This window comes from Centruroides sculpturatus, unplaced genomic scaffold (assembly GCF_000671375.1).
Source record: "Centruroides sculpturatus isolate CEXI.00-Female unplaced genomic scaffold, Cexi_2.0 scaffold426, whole genome shotgun sequence".
Taxonomy (NCBI): domain Eukaryota; kingdom Metazoa; phylum Arthropoda; class Arachnida; order Scorpiones; family Buthidae; genus Centruroides; species Centruroides sculpturatus.
The window spans coordinates 425,451-451,942 of record NW_019384749.1 but is presented as its reverse complement, the minus strand read 5'-3'; the positions used below and the strand labels follow the sequence as shown (position 1 = coordinate 451,942).

The window sequence follows — 26,492 nt, the reverse complement described above, 5'->3', positions numbered from 1 at the left end:
ATTTAAAAAAATAAAAAAAAAAAAAACCATGTTTGTCTTGCTTAAATAAATAAAACTTTTTATTAAATTTTTAAAAGAAAATAGTGTTATATTTCTTAAATTTCTATGGTAATAAATGATGACCTTTAACTAAAGATTTGCTTTAAATGTAATTTTTAAAATAAGATTTTAGTTTTTATTTAAGATTTTATAACTTTTAATGTTATTTAAATTATTAAAACATTGTTTTAAGAATATTTTAAATATATAATTATAAGTTTTTTTGGAATATAAGTTATATAATAAATTTAATGAATTAAAGATGATTTTAAATTTATTAAAACTTTAAAAACATCTTTAAAATATCAAAAAATCTTTTACTTTTTTTCCTTCTTTAAATTTAATGCATTCACTTCATATTTACATCACTAATGTATAGGTTATGTAAGAAAGATGATGTGTTCTATTAATACAGATCAAGTCTAATGTTATCCGCGGGATGTTCCATCCAGATATTTCAATATTATATAAGTGAGAACACATTGATGGATGAGAACATGATATTTTTATTGTAGCGGTAAAATGTCTCGAGAAAAAAAAAACATTATAATAAAAAATGGAGTTATTAATGAGAATAGGAATGTCGTTGATTAGAAGTTAACGATAAATCTTTATACATAATTCTAATTAAGTATCTTTTTTTAGGCTTTATTTGTTTGTAAGTTGTAAACGTATATAAACAGTAATATCTTACGAATATATCCCTCGATCCCTAATCCCTATATCCTTAATACGATCTTATGAATATATAGTTAAAAATAGAAGAGTATAGAATAAATATTATAGAATATTATAGCAATATAAAAGGAATATAACATTGTCACAATGCCAATTTTTAATCATATTTTAAATTTATTTAATTTAAAATATATGCTCTCCACCTCAAATTAGTAATGTTTTGCTCCTGTTCATAATACTTTTCCAGTAACAGTGTCATGCTGTAATCTATATACATGTGTAACTCTTTTCAGGGGGAAATTTTTAAATTGAAATAGCGTGACTTCCGTCTTATATAGGAAGTTCTCATATACTTAATCGGGGCCTTCTACTCCTATGGTTTTCGTATCTGGTCTCAGATTTTATCTATCTAACTCAGTTCAAGAGATTAAGGAAGGACATACGGACAGACAAACGGACGAAAGTGGGATTTATAGGTCTACAATTTTTTCAAATTACAGGCAAATTATTCCTCAAGAATATACTGTTATGTAAATAATTATATATGATAACTATTTATAGTTATATAGATAATTATATAGGAATAATATCCCTTTTATATTTCAAAAAATAATATTCTTGGGAAATTATTGCCGAGGAATATAAAAGGACATATCCTTGAAGAATATTATTTCTCAGGGATATACTGTTATAAAAATAATTATCTAAAATTACTACTTATCAAACCATCTTATTAAAAATATAAATTAAAACTAAGTTTTTATAATATTTAATCTTTATATACTTTTAATTTTTCCGCTTTACTCATTTAATTTTTTTTTTAAATTTTATACTACTTTATAGATATATCTATAAGATATACCGTTATAAAAAAAAAGAGTTATCGACGATAGCTACTTACATTTTTCAATAATACCAAATTATAAAAAGAATTTAATTAGAAATTAAAAATAAATTTCCATATATTTTATCTATTATTAATGATTTTCCGATTTTATTCGTTTTCTAATATAAAAACTACGGTTTTTATACTTTGTTAATGATATGTACGATGTAAAAACTGCTTGTTTGACAGTTACATAGATATAGTATATGAAGGGTGAGGGGAAAAACAAGAAACGTCACAATTTATTATTATTATTTTTTGATATATTTAAATTTTAATCATTAACATTTTAAAGTAATGAATCTAGAAAAAATGAAATTATATTGTATTATTAACATAACGATATTCTTTACTAATTAGAAACAAATTTTACATTTATATTTATAAGCAGAGTGAAAAAAAGTGGAAAATCTGTATACAAATACAAATAAAAACAGGCAAAATCAAGCTTAATATTTCACAATTCTTCCAGTTATTATTATTTATTATTATTTTATAGTATTAATGTTTTTGTCACATGTCATTATCAGAATATATTGTTTATAATTTCATAAGGTTATTATAATTTATTTATTATGGTATAAATCCCGACTATCCGAGGTAATGTGAATTGATGATATCTGAGATAAACGAAAACTCGGTTAAAACGAACGGCCACGACCATTTCGTATTAAAAATTATGAATACGAAAGACTTACATAGCTAGCACATTTAAGACTTTTTTTTATACTTTATTGAATTTAATCATATATAAAAACAATACTTTTTACATTCTGTATTATACAGCTAATACGTACAGTACTGTACTGTATGATTGTTTTACGAGAAATTATTGTAGTTATATTTTAATATGAATGATTTTTCTCGCATTAAAATTAAATGATAAAAGATAACAGAAACAAATGATTTTTTTAATACATATTATCATTTTAAACTTTTATTTATGAATTACAGTATACGAAAAGCAGTGTATTTATTTAAAGTCTCGGTTTTTATCCATCACTCATGTTATAAAGCTGCATAACTTTTCTGGCGAAAAATGTTTATGTTTAAAAAACACTAAGACACATTAGTACAATGTTAAAATTGTGTTTGGCGCTATCTAATTTTGAGGGTAAAGGTGATATTTTTTGAAATTGTAAATGCCAATAACGAGTAAACTTTTCATTACGTCCGACCCTACTAGAGATTTGACACATGACACCCCCTCTATCTCCCCCTCGATTTTTAACCACCAAAATTTAAGAGCATCAATGCCCCTTACGCACTGTACTATGCCAAATTTCCTTTCTTAATCTTTACCCCATCATGAGATATTAAACGAAATAGATGCTAACCCACACACACACAATGTTCACGAAATTTTCCCCCCTTTTTGATTTTGTTTTTTTTTTTTTGGATTCAGGGAATTTCAAAACGTCGAGATTTGCAAATAACCCAGAGGGTAGAATTTGACAGGATTACAATACTTTCCTGTGTTATGTACAAAAAAGCCGAGAAAGTAAAATGTGACATTCTTTGTCTTTTTTTTTTCCTTCCTTCACCCTTCATATACATTTTTGTGAATACAGAAATTCTAAAAATGTTTAGAATTAGGAAAGAATAAAGTTCATTAAGATAAATTTAGTTCAACAAGTGAAGCAATCAACAGACAAACTTTTTTTGCATCATATCTATCAATAGAAAGATCTCGTTTATTGTTATGTTAGTCTCTATATACTAGATCCTGTCATATAAAAATAGAAACTATTCATGTTTTCCGAATATTATACCTATATTTAGTTACATATATAAATGGGTAAATATTTTATTAAATTTTACGCCTACTGTATACATAAAAATGTGACTTACAAGCCATACTATTTACTAAGATAATGAATTTGTAAATACAGTAGTAAAATAAACGTATATAAATATTCTTGCTATTATTAACAAAGTATTAAAGATTTTTAGAAAATTTTTTTTTTTAAATATTCATAAATTAAATTTCTTAAATTAAAGAATTTCATTAAGATGTAAACTATGCATGAAGTATGCGATCATGACATTTCATTAATGGAAGTTTGAGTACATTTTTTAATTTATAGTTTGTTCGAATTAATTATTTTTGTTTAAAAGGAAAGGTATAAAATCTAGTTTAATTAAAGTGCTATTTTTCAGTTTAATATTAGTTAATAAACATTTAAAATTAGTTGAAGAGAGAAGATGATCTTACAGCATCCATCATCACATAATCTCTCTATAGAATCGATACAGAAAAATTGATTTATAATTTGNAAGAAATGATGAAAAATTTCCCTGTTTACGAAAATACCAGGATATTATGGAAGGTGAAAGAAACCCATTTCCTCTATGTCACATAATTATATCAAAAAAAAAATTTTTTTTTTTAAAGTAAGTCTGTAAGTCTGTTCGTATAAAAGTTACTTAGACTTAACAATCTATCCGTGTAAATTTTTTCGATTAAAAACATTTAAATTTAATAGCTTAATTTCTTTTCTAGTACGATTTTGATATATAATCGTTAAATTATTGAAGATTTTAAATAATAATAATAATAATAATAAATGCATTAATTTAGTTTTGACAACATGAGGTAAATGTGTATTGCCACTTCGATATTTTTACTGAAGTGTAACGACGTATACTACTAAGGTTACCACATTTATCAAATTTAAGGATGATTCAGTGGGTTATAAAGCATTAATGTTTAAAGATATTTTATTTTTTATAGTTTCACTGTTTCAAAATACACATTCATTGCAACGATACTATTCAATAAATNTGATCTTACAGCATCCATCATCACATAATCTCTCTATAGAATCGATACAGAAAAATTGATTTATAATTTGTTTAAAAGAATTAATTTATATGAAAAATATAGAATAAATTTTTAATTAAAACACTTTTCTTTAATTTATTATCAGTTACAAAGATTTAAAAGTAGTGAAAATCAAAGATACGATTCTATAACATTCATCATCACATAGTCTTTTTACAGGATCAATATAGAAAAGTGTATGCATTACATTAGTTAAAATTCTTCATATTATAGATATTAAGTTGAAACTATATAATTTATCTTTCTTAGAAATAAATCTTTTAAAGTTTAGGCGATTTTTTTGATAGAATATAGATAAAAAAAACAAGGCTTTGAATTCGACAGATGTTGCTTACATCTGTTTGAAGACTTTGATTACAGACCAAAATCTTTCTGTAAATGCCTGCAGGTGACTATAACAAATCGAGTTTTTGTTCTTACAAAATATAGGTCTTTCGAGTATACTTGAAAAAGCACTTAGAAATTCGATTAATGTAACAACATTTGACTATAAATAGTTACTTCGACGCCATGTTGCTTTTCGTGTTGTTAAAATAACAAATTTTAGAAGTAAATAAACTGAAATGTAACTGATTTATCACGAAAAATATAGCCATTTTTTTTTTATTTAATTTTTGCTCGAATTTTTCTTGATTTTTTTTTACATATTTCAACAAAATGGCTCATGCTATCTATTATATCTAACATCATTTTCTTTTCATTAATTAAATGATGTAGATTGATGTCATGCGATGGAAAGATTCAGCTGATGATTGATTTTTCAGTCCAAACTTTTATCTTATTCTATAGGAAAGTTTCTGAGAGTTTCAAGATTTTTTTTTGAACCTTTCAACATGATTTTTATCATTTTTTGGAATGATAAAAATCATGTTAAATAAAGGAAAAAAATACAAAAATATTATCTAAAAAGACAGTACGTTTGAGTATCTATTATTGTTAAAATTTTAGAAAAAAGTAATAAAATTCAGGAATAATTATATGTATGAATAATTGTCCATCGCTCATTAATTATATTCTGTAAGTAAAATTCAGGAAACGTCAATTTTTCACTCATCAACATTAATGCTGTTCAATAGATAAGAATAGGTCAAGTGATTCATTATGTTCCTTGATTTAACGTTATATTATAATTAATCCGCTTATACATTAATGAATTTAGGAAAAAGATAATTATAATTACAGAACAAATGAGATCAAAATGCGTAATATGCTATAAATATGTACTACACTAATTCGTGTTAATTGGTGCAAATAATAGTATATTAACGAATTTTCCTTATTAGGGATCCCGAAGATAAATTAAATAACATTAATTTTATTTAATTATTATTATAATATAATTAATTACATTCATTTTATTAAAATTTAAAGCGAATTTTTAAAATACAGCGCTAAACATGTTTTAGCACAAAATAAATAAATTACTATGTAATATCTTCAGGATAAATAAGAAATTTATTAACTTAAGATCTAAACAGAAAAAAAAAATCTATTTGAAAAAATATAAAATTAATTGAGTTTTCTCGAAAATTTTCTATAAATTAAATTAGAGCATTCGTCGTGCTACTAAAAGACATGAATGGGTTCGATTTCAACACGTTATTCAATTCAATCGTTAATTATTTATTTTGATCGTTATTTTTTTTATATAGTTTAAGATATTTATAAATAAAAATGATTGAAAAAATTCCTTTTCTGTCAAAAGTTTTTATCGTTCTTTGATCTTCATTCAGCAAATTTAGAACAGGGAATTATACGATAAATTCGAGAATGGCATTTCTACTATAGATGACACTTATGGCATTATCGAATTTTCGGTAAAGAATAGGCCATATCTATTCATTTTCAATATAAAAGTCGTTTAAAAAAGTGATTTGAACAGGATCGTATTTCGTCGATATCATTGTTTATATGTTCTTAGAGATCATTTATGATTTACTATCATATGATAAATAATTATGATTAAAATTCATTTTTATAGATATTAATTTTAGAACTTTATTATTCATATGTGCAATGACTACTTAATGCTAACTTTAAAATCTAATTTACATTTAAAAAAAAAAAAAAAAAATTCTCAGCTACACTCCAACTGACATTTTCTATAGAAAAACATTAAATAATAGAAATGGGCTTTATCTAGTTATTTAAAAACACTGTAATCTTACCAATTAAAGAAAATAGAAACCTTCAATTATTGAATGCTTTCTGCTTCTAATTAATGAGAAAAATACCATTTAAAAAGGAAATGCCATTTTCTATTGTGTTTATCATTATTATTGATGAATATGGTTATCTTTAATTACATTACAACGTGGTTCATCAGTGGATAACACCACCGAAAACTGGTAGTTGATCGCGAGTTCGCACCTGACCAATGGTCTGGCCAAGTAAAGTTTACCGAGTTTTCTTCATGTGTGTAACATCTAAAAGGATCCAGTTTTCTACAGAAAGTCTTTCCAGAAGACATCTCCCCTTGGAAAGTCGCTCGTGTGTCGCGTTGTCTTAATCCATAAAGCCAATACAACCACAGATAAAATAATATTAAACATTTTTGGTGCAAATTATAACGTAACATATTAGACGGAGAGATGGCCTGAAACGTTTAAGGCATCAGCCTACTACTACTGCTGGAATCGAATTCAAATGAGTAACCATAGGAATTTTTACTGATGGTCCTTCACGGATATTTGCCCATCAATGGACGAGTGGATAAAACCACTGAACCAGTGAATTCGGCGGTTTTATCTAGGTCGCTAGTTCACGCCTGTCCAATGGGCTGGCCACGTGCAATTTTTCCGGGTATTTTTTTTCCACATGTCTAACAAATAAATAGGGGGCCAATTTCCCATAGAAAAGCCTTCTGTGAGAAATCGGATATGTCAAACTCTGTCTCTCATTACCCATTCGCCCATTGTGGGCCTGGCCGAACTTGCGAGATGGGGATGAAAAAAAGCTCTCAGTGCCAGTAAAAAAAAATTCTATTAAACTGTATCAAAGAAAAAAAAGCAGATATCCAATGATTTCTGAAGAAAAATTGAACTGCTAGTCTTTCCGTCTTAAAGAGCTTTATATTATAAAAATGTAAACTTTTAAAATATAAAGAAATAAAAAACTTTTATATATAAACTTTGAATAATAAAACTCCATGATCGAGTAATAAAATGAGCCATTGATTTAACGAGTAATTGCGCTACTTTTTTATTTTTTATAGATTTATTCTAAAAATTTATGAGCATAACTTTAATTGCTTTTTTTTAAAAATAAGCTTCTTTTCACGTGACAGTTTTTTCATTAAAAACTATCTACAAATTACTCATAAATATATTTTTATTATAAATTGGAAAGTAGTTAATGTCTTTGAATATTTTATATCGTTAATTTTTTTTTTCTCTTTTAAGTTACTACCAAGAGGAGAATGTTGTGCGTAACTAAGATTTAAAGTAAAAGTATATTTTTCAATAATTTGAAGAGCAAATTTATTATTATTGTCACAGGCAGGAAGACTGATAAAGATGATTTGCATCTGCTAACATTAATTGTTGAATAATTCGAAAATAAATTAACATGAATGTTCGTAAACATAATTAGAACTTAATCTTTTTACCATAATTTTGATTTGTATATTCCAAGTAAAGTAGAAACAAAATTATATTCATACTATAACATCATACATTTGAACTGAATATTATTGTTTCTAATTTATCAAAACAAGTAATTCGACGAATTTGCATTGTTAATTACCATCTAAAATTTGTGAATATTATCTAAATACAATTTCAATAATCAACTTACAGTAATTTCCTGAATAATGCTTTAAAAGTTTTTAAGCTCACCAATGACCGAGTGGATAAAACCACTGTACAATTTTTGGTCGCTGGTTAGCGCCTCACCAACTGGCTGGCTACTTAAAATTTTCTGAGTTTTCTTCACGTGTGTAACACCTAAAAAAAGGCCAGTTTCCCACAGTAAGTCCTCCCGGAAGACACGTGGCAAGCCTCTCTTCAAGGGAGGAGGTCCTCCTGGAAGGCCTCCCTTGCAGATCTCTTCAGTATTGCGTTGCCTTATTCCCAATAATAAAAGTAGCAGATATTTCGAATATTATGAATTGCGATTAAGGTTCAGACTTATTGTTAATAGATATAAATACAAAATTCATACACTAAAAGGAAAGAAGCTGTTTTCAGTTGAAGTTAATTATTTAAATTAAAAAATAAAATAAAATTTAGATTTCTTTCAGATAATTTACATGACATTAGTTAGGAAGAAAGCATTAAAAGATTCCATTAAGATAAATTCTAGGGAATAATGCTAGAAAGAAAAGTGGAATTCTCCTATAATGGCTAACTATTATTGTTTGTAGCAACAAGATAAATGTTTCACAAATGGCTAAACTGATTTTGGCATTTAAAATACGAGTGGCATATTTTTTTTCTATTTTATTTTTCTGTTTATAATGTATACATGTTTAATTTTCCCAACGGCGACATTGAAAAATGTTTTATTGGAAGACTTCAAAATCATTCTCATTTAAATAATGCATCTTAAATAGTATATTCTTTTTAAATTTAATTTGAATTTTGTGCCAAAAAAATGGATTTTTCTTCACATTATAGTTGCAAATATAAAGAAAAAATAGAATTTTTGTTAGTATTACGTACGTCCATTTTACGAACACTTCGACTGTTATTCTTGTCGCTAATTTAAATAATATATGAGTAAAATTAATAAATAAAAATTTTCTTACACATTTCAATAAATTATATATATTTTTTATACAGTATAATGTATATAATTATGTATATCTTAATTAATAGATTATGAGTAAATAATAGACGTAATTAATATTTAAAGTATAGTCGTACCTCAATTTAGCGCCATCACTTTTATGCCTTTGAATTTAGCATTCAGTCGAGTGTTGCTCTGAAGTGAAGCATCTCAAATAGGAAGGATTTCATATAGTAATAAGGTGTACGCCCAAGTTTGAGTTTGTGAATTTGAAAGCCACGAGATTCGATGATAACAATGATTCACATATACTAAAAACTTTCCCATTTAATATTTACAGAGGTGATCCGTTCGCAAATATTTATTAGGCGCTTTAAAAGGTTGGCTCTATCTAGAAGAGCGTTATATCGAAGTTTAAATGTATAAATGTTTGGGTATAAGTTTCATATCTATCCAAAAAAAAGGGCATGAATATCTGGAACTAGATAGGCAAAAGATTGTTTTATTTGTAATACAAGGTATGATAACATGCTTAAATATTTTAACATACTCGGTTTAATTTTATTTTAAATAATTCACATTAATAGAAGCCCATGTTTTAAATCCTATTTTTCAAATCTAGTGTTTGTTCTCTTTCTTTAAATATCCATACGATTCGTTTAATGTTATTATTAATACCGGCAATTGCTAATTACATAAACGAACAATAAGACCACATTGAATATATCAATGATTAACAACATAAACCTGCAATTGATATAGTACAGTCCTATTGATTAATTGATTATGGATTTCTATTGTCTGAATATACAATATATTTTATAGTTTTATTGAATAAATCTTTCTAAATTTGTAATTTCAATATTTGAAGAACAAACGTAGTATATTATTGTTTTAAATTTATATGTTTTTTTTCTTTTGATTTGTTAATATAATTTGAGAATACAAATTTCTGTTATCAAACGTTTAACTTAGATCAGAATCAAATTATAAATCTTTCTAAATTCTTCCAGCAGCAAAAAAAAATTTTTATCACAAAACTTGCTCATTTTCTAGAAATTTTTATATTTTATATTGCAAAACTTCAATTTTTCTTGATCAAAACTTACAGAAATCACTTCACGTATGCTATATTCTTTACTATAATCACTGTTGAGGATTTATCTTCAATGCTTTATCTTTAACCGATCTAAAATAGTTACATTAAAACTCTTATAATGAGTAATTTTCCTCCTTTTGATCCCCTTTCACAACCTATCCTCGATGATAATCGTCGATAAAATTAAATTATGCGAAAAATTTAAGCAAATGCATTATACTTTAGATTTAATCTAATTGACTTCTTAACGTGGTTTTTATCTTTTATTCTGAAAATGAATTTAAATTTTAAAAAAATCTTTATTATTCTATCTGTGTTATAAATTTGGTTTATTAGATACACAAACCAAAACTAAAACTCAATATTCGTAATCATCTTCACTAATAAAACAATTCCTTTAAAACTTTTTCAAATATAATATTTTAAAAAACGTATATTTTATATTAAAAATAATTATAATTTATTCTTTCTTTCTCTCCTTGTATCATCTTTCCTATCTTTCCTCTGTCTAATTCATTTTGTCTTATTCTATAAACACGTTAAAAGCTTCCAATATTTATTTTCAAAGTTAAAAAAATGCCGTAGTTATTGAATTTCTCTATATAATTATTTTCTAAGATCATAATANTTTTATGTCTTCGTATGTATGCAATTTTGTAATGCACTTTGATCCATTATTATTTTTTTAAACTCCGAATTGCTTTCTTTGAATGATCTTAACATTTTCTATTCCACACAAAAAAAAAAACATTCGATTTTATGTCTTTGGATCCATTTCGAAACGGAAAAAAATTTTAATCAATTAAATATCAAACAAACATGCATCAGATAATTTGAAATCATTAATAGTAAGTCAATATATATATATTTTATAGTCTTTGTTGTGATTACCTTTCCTGTTTTTCAAATTACTTTGTTTCCTCAAGAGGAAAACTACTAGACTATCGTGTTTTTATTGATTCGAAGTTGATTAAGAACAAATTTACGAATGGTTGTCTATAGCTTAGAGTATTATTAGACTTTAAATTTTTAGTGGAAATGTTTATTAAAACTACTTCATAATTTTATATTTTGTTTTTTTTTATAAAAAAAAATCTAAATAAACTTTAACACATAATTTTCACTTAAAGTTCTAATTAATTATAATTAACGAAGTATTATAAACTTAAGATGGCATTAAAATAGATTGAAAAGAAGAAACTCTTAAATAAAATTGGAAAGCTTACAAAAATCTGGTGAAAAATTCTTTAAATTTATATAAAAACTTTCTTTCTTTATACATCCAGAAAACAATGAGATAACTTATAGTTTTTTTTTCATTTTGTTTTTAATTTATAAGATATATAAAGCCAAAAAACTTTTTTCCTTTTTTTAAAATGGCGAATTTTAGATCGTTGTAAGCGTTTTTATCGTTTCAATTCTAGATTGCATTTTTTTAAAAATGAAGCTTTTTATGTGAGTAATTTGCATGAATATATTTCGTGCCTCACAACCATTCCATTCATTGTTCATGATAATGGGTTTAAAGCAACAAAACAAACAGTAGCACAGATGATATTGTGGTAGCCTGCAAGTTATTATTGAATTTATGAGGCCTACGCCAAGAATGATTATAAAATGTTCATAATACATATCGTATCTACACGTTTGCACGTTTACATTTACACGTTTAATATAAACATAAAAAAAAATTCAAGAAAAGTTCCGAGAATGTATAGATATACTAGTAATATTATTATAAATTCTCAGAAATTTTCAATTTTGAGACGACGAATAATATTTATTTATTTATTTTAGTGATATTCTTCCATTAAATCTATGGAGCTTGGGGCGAGCAATGTATAAAAGTCAAACATCATTTTGTAAGAGTGACACATATAAAAACAATTGCCTCGACAGGATATTACTTTGGAGATAAAGAAAAACTTTAACAAAAGAGATTTTTAAATTAAACTTTCTTAAAAGAAATGATGAAAAATTTCCCTGTTTACGAAAATACCAGGATATTATGGAAGGTGAAAGAAACCCATTTCCTCTATGTCACATAATTATATCAAAAAAAAAATTTTTTTTTTTAAAGTAAGTCTGTAAGTCTGTTCGTATAAAAGTTACTTAGACTTAAGAATCTATCCGTGTAAATTTTTTCGATTAAAAACATTTAAATTTAATAGCTTAATTTCTTTTTAAGTACGATTTTGATATATTTTAACGTGAGATAAGTCAGATGTTGTTTATTTAGTTTAACATCGTTGAAGACATCAAACTGAAGCTCAAATTTTCATATTTTAAGCATCACGTAAATATCCAGTTGCAACAGAAAGCATAAATAAAGTAAAGCAGTATCAGACTTCAACGTTTTAGTAGCAACAGTTTCGAGAAGTATTTTTGTTTTTCTTTTTTATTGTCTGTGAATTATTCAAAACAGTTAGATACGAAGAAAGAATCGATTCTATCTCTAGGCTGTCTTTGAAATTGAATTTCTTTTGAGTAAAAATAGGAAAAGTATGTGTGTTTCTGATGTCATCTTGTCGTCACCATCTGTTCGGGCGAGTTGATCATGTGTTACAATGAAGATGAGCTTTGTTTGCACATGTTGATAGCATTTTTGATATTTTAATAACTAGTTATAGTGGAAAGTAACATAATTAAGGTCAGATTAAAGAAGAGTAAAGAAACATTATGGAATATAAATTGCTATTTAGTAAGCTCCACATTAATCTTATAAATTCATTAGGATCATAAAAAAGGATATCGAGAATTCATCATTGCAGAAATATTACATTTTATGTTTACTGTTAGGTTATCAGTTTGCTGTCGTTTGTGTAGATAACAGTTAATAAGAATGTAAAATTTAAGTATCGATTTACAAGAACTAATTTCGATATGGTAAAGAGGTCAAAAAGGTGATTTGACACGAGCATTCATCAACACGCAATGGTGAGTGCTAAGCATAATAATGTAATTTTATTGTTTAAAAAAAGTTTTCATATTTATATAAGTCTTAATTTATAAACTTAAAATTAATCTGTTTTAAGTTTACTGAATTAAAATTATGAATAATTTCTCATATAACTTAAACAGATATAATGGATAAAATTGGCAAAGCGTTTAACGCTCGCATTTAATATAATATTGAGTAGTTGTTTGGGTATGTAAATGCTGCGTCATAATACTTAGCACGTTTATACAGGTATATTTTCTGGTTCTTTGATCCTATTATCACGTACACGTCGATAGTTTAATCGACTTCTACCCTATATGACGTCAAACAAAACATACCCTAATGCATTGTCTGGTATGTAAGAACAGCACTAAAATAATCGGATTAACTTCCTCCTTGCCAATTTTTTTCGGAAATATGAATTTTAAATCTATTTTTCTAAAACAAAATTTAACTCTTACACTAGTTAACTTATGAGCAGGTTACTTTCCAGCCATAAATGAAATAATTCTTTATTCCTTTTTAGAAATATAAACGGTTTAATTGCAAAAGTATCTAACTATCCACTTAGCATTAATAAAGAGAATAAAGAAAATAATTTTACTAATTCTGTAAATAAATTTAACGTTAAGTATTAACTAAACAGCGAATAACAGTTAGAACTTACCCAGAAAAAAAAAATGTAGCGACTAATTAGTTCAATCAGAAAAAAATGAAAAATAAATACTAAAATAATTAACTGGCGAAAGGTATTAATGTCATAAACCCTACAGCAATAAAAAAAAAACGAAAACGGAAAAAAGTAAAATAAAGTTCACTTGAAAGATCAATATAGGATAGATCATAACCAACGTTCCTCAAGAGGATCGTTAAAAGAATCTCAAAATATTATGGAAAAAAAAAGCTGTTTGGAACAAAATAGAGTGGCACAGTGTTATTTTTAATGAATTTTCTGTTTTAATACCTTGAAAAAATCCACTTCGAATAACACTTTATCAATTAATTGTTTTCTAAAAGTTAGAAAAACTCTAGAAATCAATATAAAGTCCTACTTTAAAACTTAACTACTACTTAAGGATTGACAAAGGAGGTAACGAAGATGAATTTTTTTTNATTAGACGGAGAGATGGCCTGAAACGTTTAAGGCATCAGCCTACTACTACTGCTGGAATCGAATTCAAATGAGTAACCATAGGAATTTTTACTGATGGTCCTTCACGGATATTTGCCCATCAATGGACGAGTGGATAAAACCACTGAACCAGTGAATTCGGCGGTTTTATCTAGGTCGCTAGTTCACGCCTGTCCAATGGGCTGGCCACGTGCAATTTTTCCGGGTATTTTTTTTCCACATGTCTAACAAATAAATAGGGGGCCAATTTCCCATAGAAAAGCCTTCTGTGAGAAATCGGATATGTCAAACTCTGTCTCTCATTACCCATTCGCCCATTGTGGGCCTGGCCGAACTTGCGAGATGGGGATGAAAAAAAGCTCTCAGTGCCAGTAAAAAAAAATTCTATTAAACTGTATCAAAGAAAAAAAAGCAGATATCCAATGATTTCTGAAGAAAAATTGAACTGCTAGTCTTTCCGTCTTAAAGAGCTTTATATTATAAAAATGTAAACTTTTAAAATATAAAGAAATAAAAAACTTTTATATATAAACTTTGAATAATAAAACTCCATGATCGAGTAATAAAATGAGCCATTGATTTAACGAGTAATTGCGCTACTTTTTTATTTTTTATAGATTTATTCTAAAAATTTATGAGCATAACTTTAATTGCTTTTTTTTAAAAATAAGCTTCTTTTCACGTGACAGTTTTTTCATTAAAAACTATCTACAAATTACTCATAAATATATTTTTATTATAAATTGGAAAGTAGTTAATGTCTTTGAATATTTTATATCGTTAATTTTTTTTTTCTCTTTTAAGTTACTACCAAGAGGAGAATGTTGTGCGTAACTAAGATTTAAAGTAAAAGTATATTTTTCAATAATTTGAAGAGCAAATTTATTATTATTGTCACAGGCAGGAAGACTGATAAAGATGATTTGCATCTGCTAACATTAATTGTTGAATAATTCGAAAATAAATTAACATGAATGTTCGTAAACATAATTAGAACTTAATCTTTTTACCATAATTTTGATTTGTATATTCCAAGTAAAGTAGAAACAAAATTATATTCATACTATAACATCATACATTTGAACTGAATATTATTGTTTCTAATTTATCAAAACAAGTAATTCGACGAATTTGCATTGTTAATTACCATCTAAAATTTGTGAATATTATCTAAATACAATTTCAATAATCAACTTACAGTAATTTCCTGAATAATGCTTTAAAAGTTTTTAAGCTCACCAATGACCGAGTGGATAAAACCACTGTACAATTTTTGGTCGCTGGTTAGCGCCTCACCAACTGGCTGGCTACTTAAAATTTTCTGAGTTTTCTTCACGTGTGTAACACCTAAAAAAAGGCCAGTTTCCCACAGTAAGTCCTCCCGGAAGACACGTGGCAAGCCTCTCTTCAAGGGAGGAGGTCCTCCTGGAAGGCCTCCCTTGCAGATCTCTTCAGTATTGCGTTGCCTTATTCCCAATAATAAAAGTAGCAGATATTTCGAATATTATGAATTGCGATTAAGGTTCAGACTTATTGTTAATAGATATAAATACAAAATTCATACACTAAAAGGAAAGAAGCTGTTTTCAGTTGAAGTTAATTATTTAAATTAAAAAATAAAATAAAATTTAGATTTCTTTCAGATAATTTACATGACATTAGTTAGGAAGAAAGCATTAAAAGATTCCATTAAGATAAATTCTAGGGAATAATGCTAGAAAGAAAAGTGGAATTCTCCTATAATGGCTAACTATTATTGTTTGTAGCAACAAGATAAATGTTTCACAAATGGCTAAACTGATTTTGGCATTTAGAATACGAGTGGCATATTTTTTTTCTATTTTATTTTTCTGTTTATAATGTATACATGTTTAATTTTCCCAACGGCGACATTGAAAAATGTTTTATTGGAAGACTTCAAAATCATTCTCATTTAAATAATGCATCTTAAATAGTATATTCTTTTTAAATTTAATTTGAATTTTGTGCCAAAAAAATGGATTTTTCTTCACATTATAGTTGCAAATATAAAGAAAAAATAGAATTTTTGTTAGTATTACGTACGTCCATTTTACGAACACTTCGACTGTTATTCTTGTCGCTAATTTAAATAATATATGAGTAAAATTAATAAATAAAAATTTTCTTACACATTTCAATAAATTATATATATTTTTTATACAGTATAATGTATATAATTATGTATATCTTAATTAATAGATTATGAGTAAATAATAGACGTAATTAATATTTAAAGTATAGTCGTACCTCAATTTAGCGCCATCACTTTTATGCCTTTGAATTTAGCATTCAGTCGAGTGTTGCTCTGAAGTGAAGCATCTCAAATAGGAAGGATTTCATATAGTAATAAGGTGTACGCCCAAGTTTGAGTTTGTGAATTTGAAAGCCACGAGATTCGATGATAACAATGATTCACATATACTAAAAACTTTCCCATTTAATATTTACAGAGGTGATCCGTTCGCAAATATTTATTAGGCGCTTTAAAAGGTTGGCTCTATCTAGAAGAGCGTTATATCGAAGTTTAAATGTATAAATGTTTGGGTATAAGTTTCATATCTATCCAAAAAAAAGGGCATGAATATCTGGAACTAGATAGGCAAAAGATTGTTTTATTTGTAATACAAGGTATGATAACATGCTTAAATATTTTAACATACTCGGTTTAATTTTATTTTAAATAATTCACATTAATAGAAGCCCATGTTTTAAATCCTATTTTTCAAATCTAGTGTTTGTTCTCTTTCTTTAAATATCCATACGATTCGTTTAATGTTATTATTAATACCGGCAATTGCTAATTACATAAACGAACAATAAGACCACATTGAATATATCAATGATTAACAACATAAACCTGCAATTGATATAGTACAGTCCTATTGATTAATTGATTATGGATTTCTATTGTCTGAATATACAATATATTTTATAGTTTTATTGAATAAATCTTTCTAAATTTGTAATTTCAATATTTGAAGAACAAACGTAGTATATTATTGTTTTAAATTTATATGTTTTTTTTCTTTTGATTTGTTAATATAATTTGAGAATACAAATTTCTGTTATCAAACGTTTAACTTAGATCAGAATCAAATTATAAATCTTTCTAAATTCTTCCAGCAGCAAAAAAAAATTTTTATCACAAAACTTGCTCATTTTCTAGAAATTTTTATATTTTATATTGCAAAACTTCAATTTTTCTTGATCAAAACTTACAGAAATCACTTCACGTATGCTATATTCTTTACTATAATCACTGTTGAGGATTTATCTTCAATGCTTTATCTTTAACCGATCTAAAATAGTTACATTAAAACTCTTATAATGAGTAATTTTCCTCCTTTTGATCCCCTTTCACAACCTATCCTCGATGATAATCGTCGATAAAATTAAATTATGCGAAAAATTTAAGCAAATGCATTATACTTTAGATTTAATCTAATTGACTTCTTAACGTGGTTTTTATCTTTTATTCTGAAAATGAATTTAAATTTTAAAAAAATCTTTATTATTCTATCTGTGTTATAAATTTGGTTTATTAGATACACAAACCAAAACTAAAACTCAATATTCGTAATCATCTTCACTAATAAAACAATTCCTTTAAAACTTTTTCAAATATAATATTTTAAAAAACGTATATTTTATATTAAAAATAATTATAATTTATTCTTTCTTTCTCTCCTTGTATCATCTTTCCTATCTTTCCTCTGTCTAATTCATTTTGTCTTATTCTATAAACACGTTAAAAGCTTCCAATATTTATTTTCAAAGTTAAAAAAATGCCGTAGTTATTGAATTTCTCTATATAATTATTTTCTAAGATCATAATAGTCGTTAAAACATAAATTATATTCAGAAGAATAATTAACTTTCAATTACTCAATAGATAGGATTTTAAGGAAAATAATTAACTTCGTTATCGATTATCTCAATTATTCTTTTTTTTTATATTAAATCATAAAGATTCATGTTTACCGAAGAGCCTTAAAAGAAACTTTAACTGAACACTAACTATCGGAAATTCCTTTGACAATAGATAATCGCAATCCGAAGGAAATACTTCAATCAGACCGTTATCATTTTAATGATGATTTACTACTAAAAAAAACTATTACTAAATTGAGTTTCTTTCATACAATTCATCAAAAAAATACTTCTCAGTTTGTTTAACTTGCATAATATAATCAAGTAACTAAATCCATTTTTTGATATATGATTATTTTCTTTATGTACTGTACAATCAAAATTCTATTGTAGAGAAAGAATTTTGGTTTTATCTTTATGTTTTATTTTTAAAAATATATCTCATAATAAATTATTAAACTATTTCAAGAAAATTGATAATCCAAAATAATAAAATTCTTAAAAATCAATCTAAGTGATGCTCTGAGACGAATTTCTTAACTCGAATGATCGAATCTAGTACATAAAAGTATGATTGAGAACAGAACTGATTGAAAATTGAACAAGTCACGTTAAGAGATAAAAGAATTTAGATAATGTATCCTGAATATTAAATGAATTTCAGAAATCTTTATTAAAAAAATAATAATATAAATAAATTCGTTAACCATTAAAAAAAAAAAAAAACTATACGTTCATTCTTGAATTCTTCAACATGATGGCACCTAATTGTATATATGAGGTCGTAAAACAAATTTATGCTCTCATTGTTAAAGCTGTTAATTACGATTAACACATTTCCTTCATAAAAATTGATCCATATTAAAGCTAGCGGAAAGTAAAACATGTTTAACAATCTTTCTTAAATGTTGTCATCTTTCCAGATCATAATCATATTATTTTTCAGAATTTGGCGACTTCTTGTAATTATTTTCTTGTAACCAGTAGTGTAACTAAGAAAGCCAGAGAGGGTCGGGTATCTTTACCTTTGTAAATAAATAAATTTAAAAAATTAAATAAACACAGAAAAAACTAAATGTGACAAACGCACTTTATGCAATATCCAAAAATTTACTTTTCATTCGCAGCTCTAATAGCTACATACACATTTACACAGGGGTGAATGCACGTTTGCACGCGCTAATTCCACTATCTAAAGAATAACCACTTTCTACAGAAATGATATTATTACAAAAAGAGAAAATACTTTTTTGAAGAGAGGATTCAGAAGATGACATTTCAAAATACGGCCAAGAATTTTCATTTCTTTCCCTCAAAGTGTGAAATATATTTTTGAAAGAAGTTATTTTGAAATGAAAATTTTTGTATAATTTTTCGTTTTCTAACTAATAATTTAACATACATATTTATTAAATATTAAAATTTTTATATAAAAAATGTTAAATCTACTATATTTAATTTTGATAGCTACTTTTAAAAATATTCTGAGCATGTTTCTATTGTTTACATTTCAGAACTATAGACTTTCGCGATGCTATTTTGTCATCGAGTACAAAGACCGACATGTCCAGACATGTCATTATACCGAAATTAACATAACAACGATCAACCTTTAAGCGATATCTTTAGAAAATCGAATGAATTAACGGTTTCTCATGCCATGTTAAGCAACGGAAAATGAATTTCAAATGACTAAAAAGTCTTATAAGAATTTCTTCCGAGCAAAAATTAATTTTTACCATTAAAAATAGATAAATATTATTAAAAATATTAAATTTTTTAAATCACGTATTACCAATAGCCTTAATAAAATTCTTTTAGTTTAAATTTTAATCTTGGAGGATCCAATACCCCATAAGTACACAACAGTGTATTAATTTAAATAATCTATAATATTTAGATTTTAAAATGTTAAAATTAAAAAAAATTATGAAATAAAAAATTTAATCGTTAAATTATTGAAGATTTTAAATAATAATAATAATAATAATAAATGCATTAATTTAGTTTTGACAACATGAGGTAAATGTGTATTGCCACTTCGATATTTTTACTGAAGTGTAACGACGTATACTACTAAGGTTACCACATTTATCAAATTTAAGGATGATTCAGTGGGTTATAAAGCATTAATGTTTAAAGATATTTTATTTTTTATAGTTTCACTGTTTCAAAATACACATTCATTGCAACGATACTATTCAATAAATTTACCAAAATTAGATTTTAAAGAAGTTAATTTGATTCTTTAAAATGAAATAAAATAAAATTTGTAAAATAAATTTTAAAAATTAATATACAATATATATTTTAAAATTTTTATAGCGTGTAAGTCTAGTTTAATTCAAAATTTTATTATATATATATATATATGTCCTATAAATAATAAAATTAATTCAGTTAGGCATTGGAAAAACAATGACCTACAAAAATATCCGTTTTGATATTTTTCTTGGATAATAATAAAAAAATATATATTTTATATAATGAGTTCAGCTTATATAAACTCTTAAAATCTTAGATTTATATTCGAAGTAAGATCGATCACAATTTTTGAAATTATATAAAATAATATAAACTAGAATTACAATAGATTAACATATNATGTATATATATATATATATAAATTTAATTTAAAAAACTTTTAAAATAAAATTTATTTATTATTTTTCTAGTTTAAAATATTATATTCATGAATTTACTAAAAATATTTCTCGTAAAAAGTAACTCAAAAACTCAAAGCGATTTGCAGTTTTCATTTTTCTTATTTTATGTCTTCGTATGTATGCAATTTTGTAATGCACTTTGATCCATTATTATTTTTTTAAACTCCGAATTGCTTTCTTTGAATGATCTTAACATTTTCTATTCCACACAAAAAAAAAAACATTCGATTTTATGTCTTTGGATCCATTTCGAAACGGAAAAAAATTTTAATCAATTAAATATCAAACAAACATGCATCAGATAATTTGAAATCATTAATAGTAAGTCAATATATATATATTTTATAGTCTTTGTTGTGATTACCTTTCCTGTTTTTCAAATTACTTTGTTTCCTCAAGAGGAAAACTACTAGACTATCGTGTTTTTATTGATTCAAAGTTGATTAAGAACAAATTTACGAATGGTTGTCTATAGCTTAGAGTATTATTAGACTTTAAATTTTTAGTGGAAATGTTTATTAAAACTACTTCATAATTTTATATTTTGTTTTTTTTTATAAAAAAAAATCTAAATAAACTTTAACACATAATTTTCACTTAAAATTCTAATTAATTATAATTAACGAAGTATTATAAACTTAAGATGGCATTAAAATAGATTGAAAAGAAGAAACTCTTAAATAAAATTGGAAAGCTTACAAAAATCTGGTGAAAAATTCTTTAAATTTATATAAAAACTTTCTTTATACATCCAGAAAACAATGAGATAACTTATAGTTTTTTTTTCATTTTGTTTTTAATTTATAAGATATATAAAGCCAAAAAACTTTTTTCCTTTTTTTAAAATGGCGAATTTTAGATCGTTGTAAGCGTTTTTATCGTTTCAATTCTAGATTGCATTTTTTTAAAAATGAAGCTTTTTATGTGAGTAATTTGCATGAATATATTTCGTGCCTCACAACCATTCCATTCATTGTTCATGATAATGGGTTTAAAGCAACAAAACAAACAGTAGCACAGATGATATTGTGGTAGCCTGCAAGTTATTATTGAATTTATGAGGCCTACGCCAAGAACGATTATAAAATGTTCATAATACATATCGTATCTACACGTTTGCACGTTTACATTTACACGTTTAATATAAACATAAAAAAAAATTCAAGAAAAGTTCCGAGAATGTATAGATATACTAGTAATATTATTATAAATTCTCAGAAATTTTCAATTTTGAGACGACGAATAATATTTATTTATTTATTTTAGTGATATTCTTCCATTAAATCTATGGAGCTTGGGGCGAGCAATGTATAAAAGTCAAACATCATTTTGTAAGAGTGACACATATAAAAACAATTGCCTCGACAGGATATTACTTTGGAGATAAAGAAAAACTTTAACAAAAGAGATTTTTAAATTAAACTTTCTTAAAAGAAATGATGAAAAATTTCCCTGTTTACGAAAATACCAGGATATTATGGAAGGTGAAAGAAACCCATTTCCTCTATGTCACATAATTATATCAAAAAAAAAATTTTTTTTTTTAAAGTAAGTCTGTAAGTCTGTTCGTATAAAAGTTACTTAGACTTAACAATCTATCCGTGTAAATTTTTTCGATTAAAAACATTTAAATTTAATAGCTTAATTTCTTTTTAAGTACGATTTTGATATATTTTAACGTGAGATAAGTCAGATGTTGTTTATTTAGTTTAACATCGTTGAAGACATCAAACTGAAGCTCAAATTTTCATATTTTAAGCATCACGTAAATATCCAGTTGCAACAGAAAGCATAAATAAAGTAAAGCAGTATCAGACTTCAACGTTTTAGTAGCAACAGTTTCGAGAAGTATTTTTGTTTTTCTTTTTTATTGTCTGTGAATTATTCAAAACAGTTAGATACGAAGAAAGAATCGATTCTATCTCTAGGCTGTCTTTGAAATTGAATTTCTTTTGAGTAAAAATAGGAAAAGTATGTGTGTTTCTGATGTCATCTTGTCGTCACCATCTGTTCGGGCGAGTTGATCATGTGTTACAATGAAGATGAGCTTTGTTTGCACATGTTGATAGCATTTTTGATATTTTAATAACTAGTTATAGTGGAAAGTAACATAATTAAGGTCAGATTAAAGAAGAGTAAAGAAACATTATGGAATATAAATTGCTATTTAGTAAGCTCCACATTAATCTTATAAATTCATTAGGATCATAAAAAAGGATATCGAGAATTCATCATTGCAGAAATATTACATTTTATGTTTACTGTTAGGTTATCAGTTTGCTGTCGTTTGTGTAGATAACAGTTAATAAGAATGTAAAATTTAAGTATCGATTTACAAGAACTAATTTCGATATGGTAAAGAGGTCAAAAAGGTGATTTGACACGAGCATTCATCAACACGCAATGGTGAGTGCTAAGCATAATAATGTAATTTTATTGTTTAAAAAAAGTTTTCATATTTATATAAGTCTTAATTTATAAACTTAAAATTAATCTGTTTTAAGTTTACTGAATTAAAATTATGAATAATTTCTCATATAACTTAAACAGATATAATGGATAAAATTGGCAAAGCGTTTAACGCTCGCATTTAATATAATATTGAGTAGTTGTTTGGGTATGTAAATGCTGCGTCATAATACTTAGCACGTTTATACAGGTATATTTTCTGGTTCTTTGATCCTATTATCACGTACACGTCGATAGTTTAATCGACTTCTACCCTATATGACGTCAAACAAAACATACCCTAATGCATTGTCTGGTATGTAAGAACAGCACTAAAATAATCGGATTAACTTCCTCCTTGCCAATTTTTTTCGGAAATATGAATTTTAAATCTATTTTTCTAAAACAAAATTTAACTCTTACACTAGTTAACTTATGAGCAGGTTACTTTCCAGCCATAAATGAAATAATTCTTTATTCCTTTTTAGAAATATAAACGGTTTAATTGCAAAAGTATCTAACTATCCACTTAGCATTAATAAAGAGAATAAAGAAAATAATTTTACTAATTCTGTNTTTTAATCTTCCAGATCAATAATGGAAGCTACAGGTTGTTATACGAAAATTAAATCTTAAAAATGAAGTCTACTTTCGTTGATTTATATAATTTTTACTATAAAGAAATGATTAATACATTTTGTTAATGACATAAACTAATTATCAATTTATTTTATCAATTATTTCTCACGTTTACAAATCATAAACAAAGGTTTTATATAAGCTTTTCTGTATATTCTAAGCTGGAGTTTCCTCCTTTTCCTTTATTTAGTATATCAAAAATATTAAATAAAAGAATTCTTCAGGCGTAAAACTTTAATATTTTATTCAAATTTCGTATGTGAAATTTTCACAAGTCAATAATTTACAAGACGAGTGACTTAATATCTTACTAGTAAAGTTACCATTAAATTATTAAGTACATATAACTGAAGGTCAATTTACCAAAATTTGAAATTAAAAAAAAAATAAATATTCTACAATTTTTTTTAAAGTGAAAAGAGTTGAATGATTCAAGTTCACTTCTAGAGTGACAATAACTGATGATGTTACGTAAAATCCTTCCTGAAACACGCAATAGAAAACACGAATATATTACAAAGAATGATTTTTAAATAACTAGCTTAATGTTTTAAATATAAAGATATAAAAAAAATATATATTAAAATAAATATGAAACAACTTGAACTTTGCATACAGACGAGCTTCGCAATTGTAACTATACACACATTACTGCATTTGACAGAATAAAGAATGGAAACCACGTGGATTGATTAGTTCTGTATATAGACATTTTCGATTTTCAATAAATAAAATTTATATTTTTATTACATATTTTTATTTATTTATTTTATTTTTTTACTTATAAAATAAGTTGTTTAACAACTATCTGCTTTCGGTGCTAAACCATCCGTGATTTAAAGCTATAAAATCTTGTTCAATAAAAGAAAAATATAAATTTATATATACAAAATTTTGATTGTGGAAGCTTCAAACAATATAAGATATTCTAATGTTGATTAAATTAAATTTTAAAAATAAAAAAAATAATAATAAATTGTGTACTTACGCAAAGAGTTGTAGCGTCGAATAATATTTTCCAGAAACGTGTTCTGTGGGGCAACTAGGCCTCTTCTTCCGCCTGGCATTTTGTCATCTCGGGTCCTTCGGAAGATAAACCTTTGGGGGAAGTCAGAGGTGAGAGGTCAACTTAGGGCAACATAGATCCCCTCCGCAGAGGTCAAGATACAGCCTTAGTGGCAGACCACCACATTTGCCGTCCCAACTCGTTTGACCAACGCCTCCCTGGCGAGGAGAGACGTTTCGGATGCGCATGTCTCGTCGCCATGACAACCTGGGATTCAGATGGCGTATTTGGACCAGACTCAGTTGAATTTAATTAAATTTTTACGGCGAATCTGAGCTTAGAACGATCCCCCTCCTCGTCAATGATTCCGTTCTGCATTTATTTGCGCATTCTCCGGATTTGTCATGTTAGAAATTCAAAATTTTCCTTTTTTAATGAAGTCGATGATGATAATAATGATGGTGATGATGATGAGGAAGAGGAGGAGGAGGAGGAGGAGAAAGAGATGGAGTAAAAGGAGAGAGGTGGAGAAGAAAGATAAATACTTTACAATTCATTTTTCAGATTAATTACAAATTTTTGTATCACATTCTAATTTTTCAGTAATGTAAATGAAGGAATTTTCATACGAAACTCGAATTAGCTCACGTGCACATCAATATGTTATTCTTTCATGCTTAATTATAGTCAAATTCTACACAATAAATCATTATTTTCTTCTTTTTACTTATTTTAATCAATATTATTTATTTTTTTTATTCGAAGAGATTTAACGCAACTTTATAGTAAATTTTTGTAATTCCTTTGTTGACCATAGTGTTCGACTGAAGATAAATTACCCCGTTAATACACTGCGAATAAAGTCGAGGACTATATCACGTGATAAATAGATATTTACGAAGTAAAACGACAAAAAAAGAAAAGCCAATAAAATAAATAAAATTTTGTATAGAAAAGTATTTTAACATTTTTTTTTTTTTTTTTGTTTTTCGTAAAGAAAGAGTAAGAAAATTAAATTCTTTCAAGAATTCAAAATACCACGTGATGTTTTTACATAANGACAAATTACGACAATATCAACAGACACTCGGCAACTGTAGTGATTAATGCTTTATTTATACACATTCAAGAATGTAATATTATTGCAGTATTTTCTATTGTAACATTCAAATTGGTTTTTAAAGCAAATTCGAATGTGTAGATAGTATATAAGGGAAAGTGGTGCAAGATGGAGCCATGGGGTAAGATGGGGACGTCTGTTTATTCGTGGTTAACGTGCTTAACCACGAGAATTCCACTTACGTACCAAGTGAACTTAACTTTTAATTTCAGGTACCAAAAATCGCATACGCGTTTACATACACAAATTCACAATTTGTTTAGAACTATGAATGCTTATGAGAAGAGAATAATAGAAATCAGAAGAGACTACACAGTTGGGCAGAAGAAAATATTAATAGACTTCTTGTCTGTGCTTGGTTGTATTCAAACAGT

At 26.1% G+C, this 26,492-nt stretch overlaps 1 protein-coding gene across 2 annotated transcripts in view; it reads right to left on the bottom strand.

The window, feature by feature from the left end:
* LOC111628532 (potassium voltage-gated channel protein eag-like) overlaps window positions 1-25,230 on the bottom strand; it is a 77,564-nt gene extending 52,334 nt beyond the window's left edge. For both annotated transcript variants that reach the window (XM_023372343.1, XM_023372344.1), the window contains exon 1: window positions 24,981-25,230. In XM_023372343.1, coding sequence (XP_023228111.1) covers window positions 24,981-25,059 — 79 coding nt within the window. In that variant the 5' untranslated portion in view covers window positions 25,060-25,230. The remainder of the gene's footprint in view (window positions 1-24,980) is intronic.
* Between the last annotated feature and the right edge of the window lie 1,262 nt (window positions 25,231-26,492).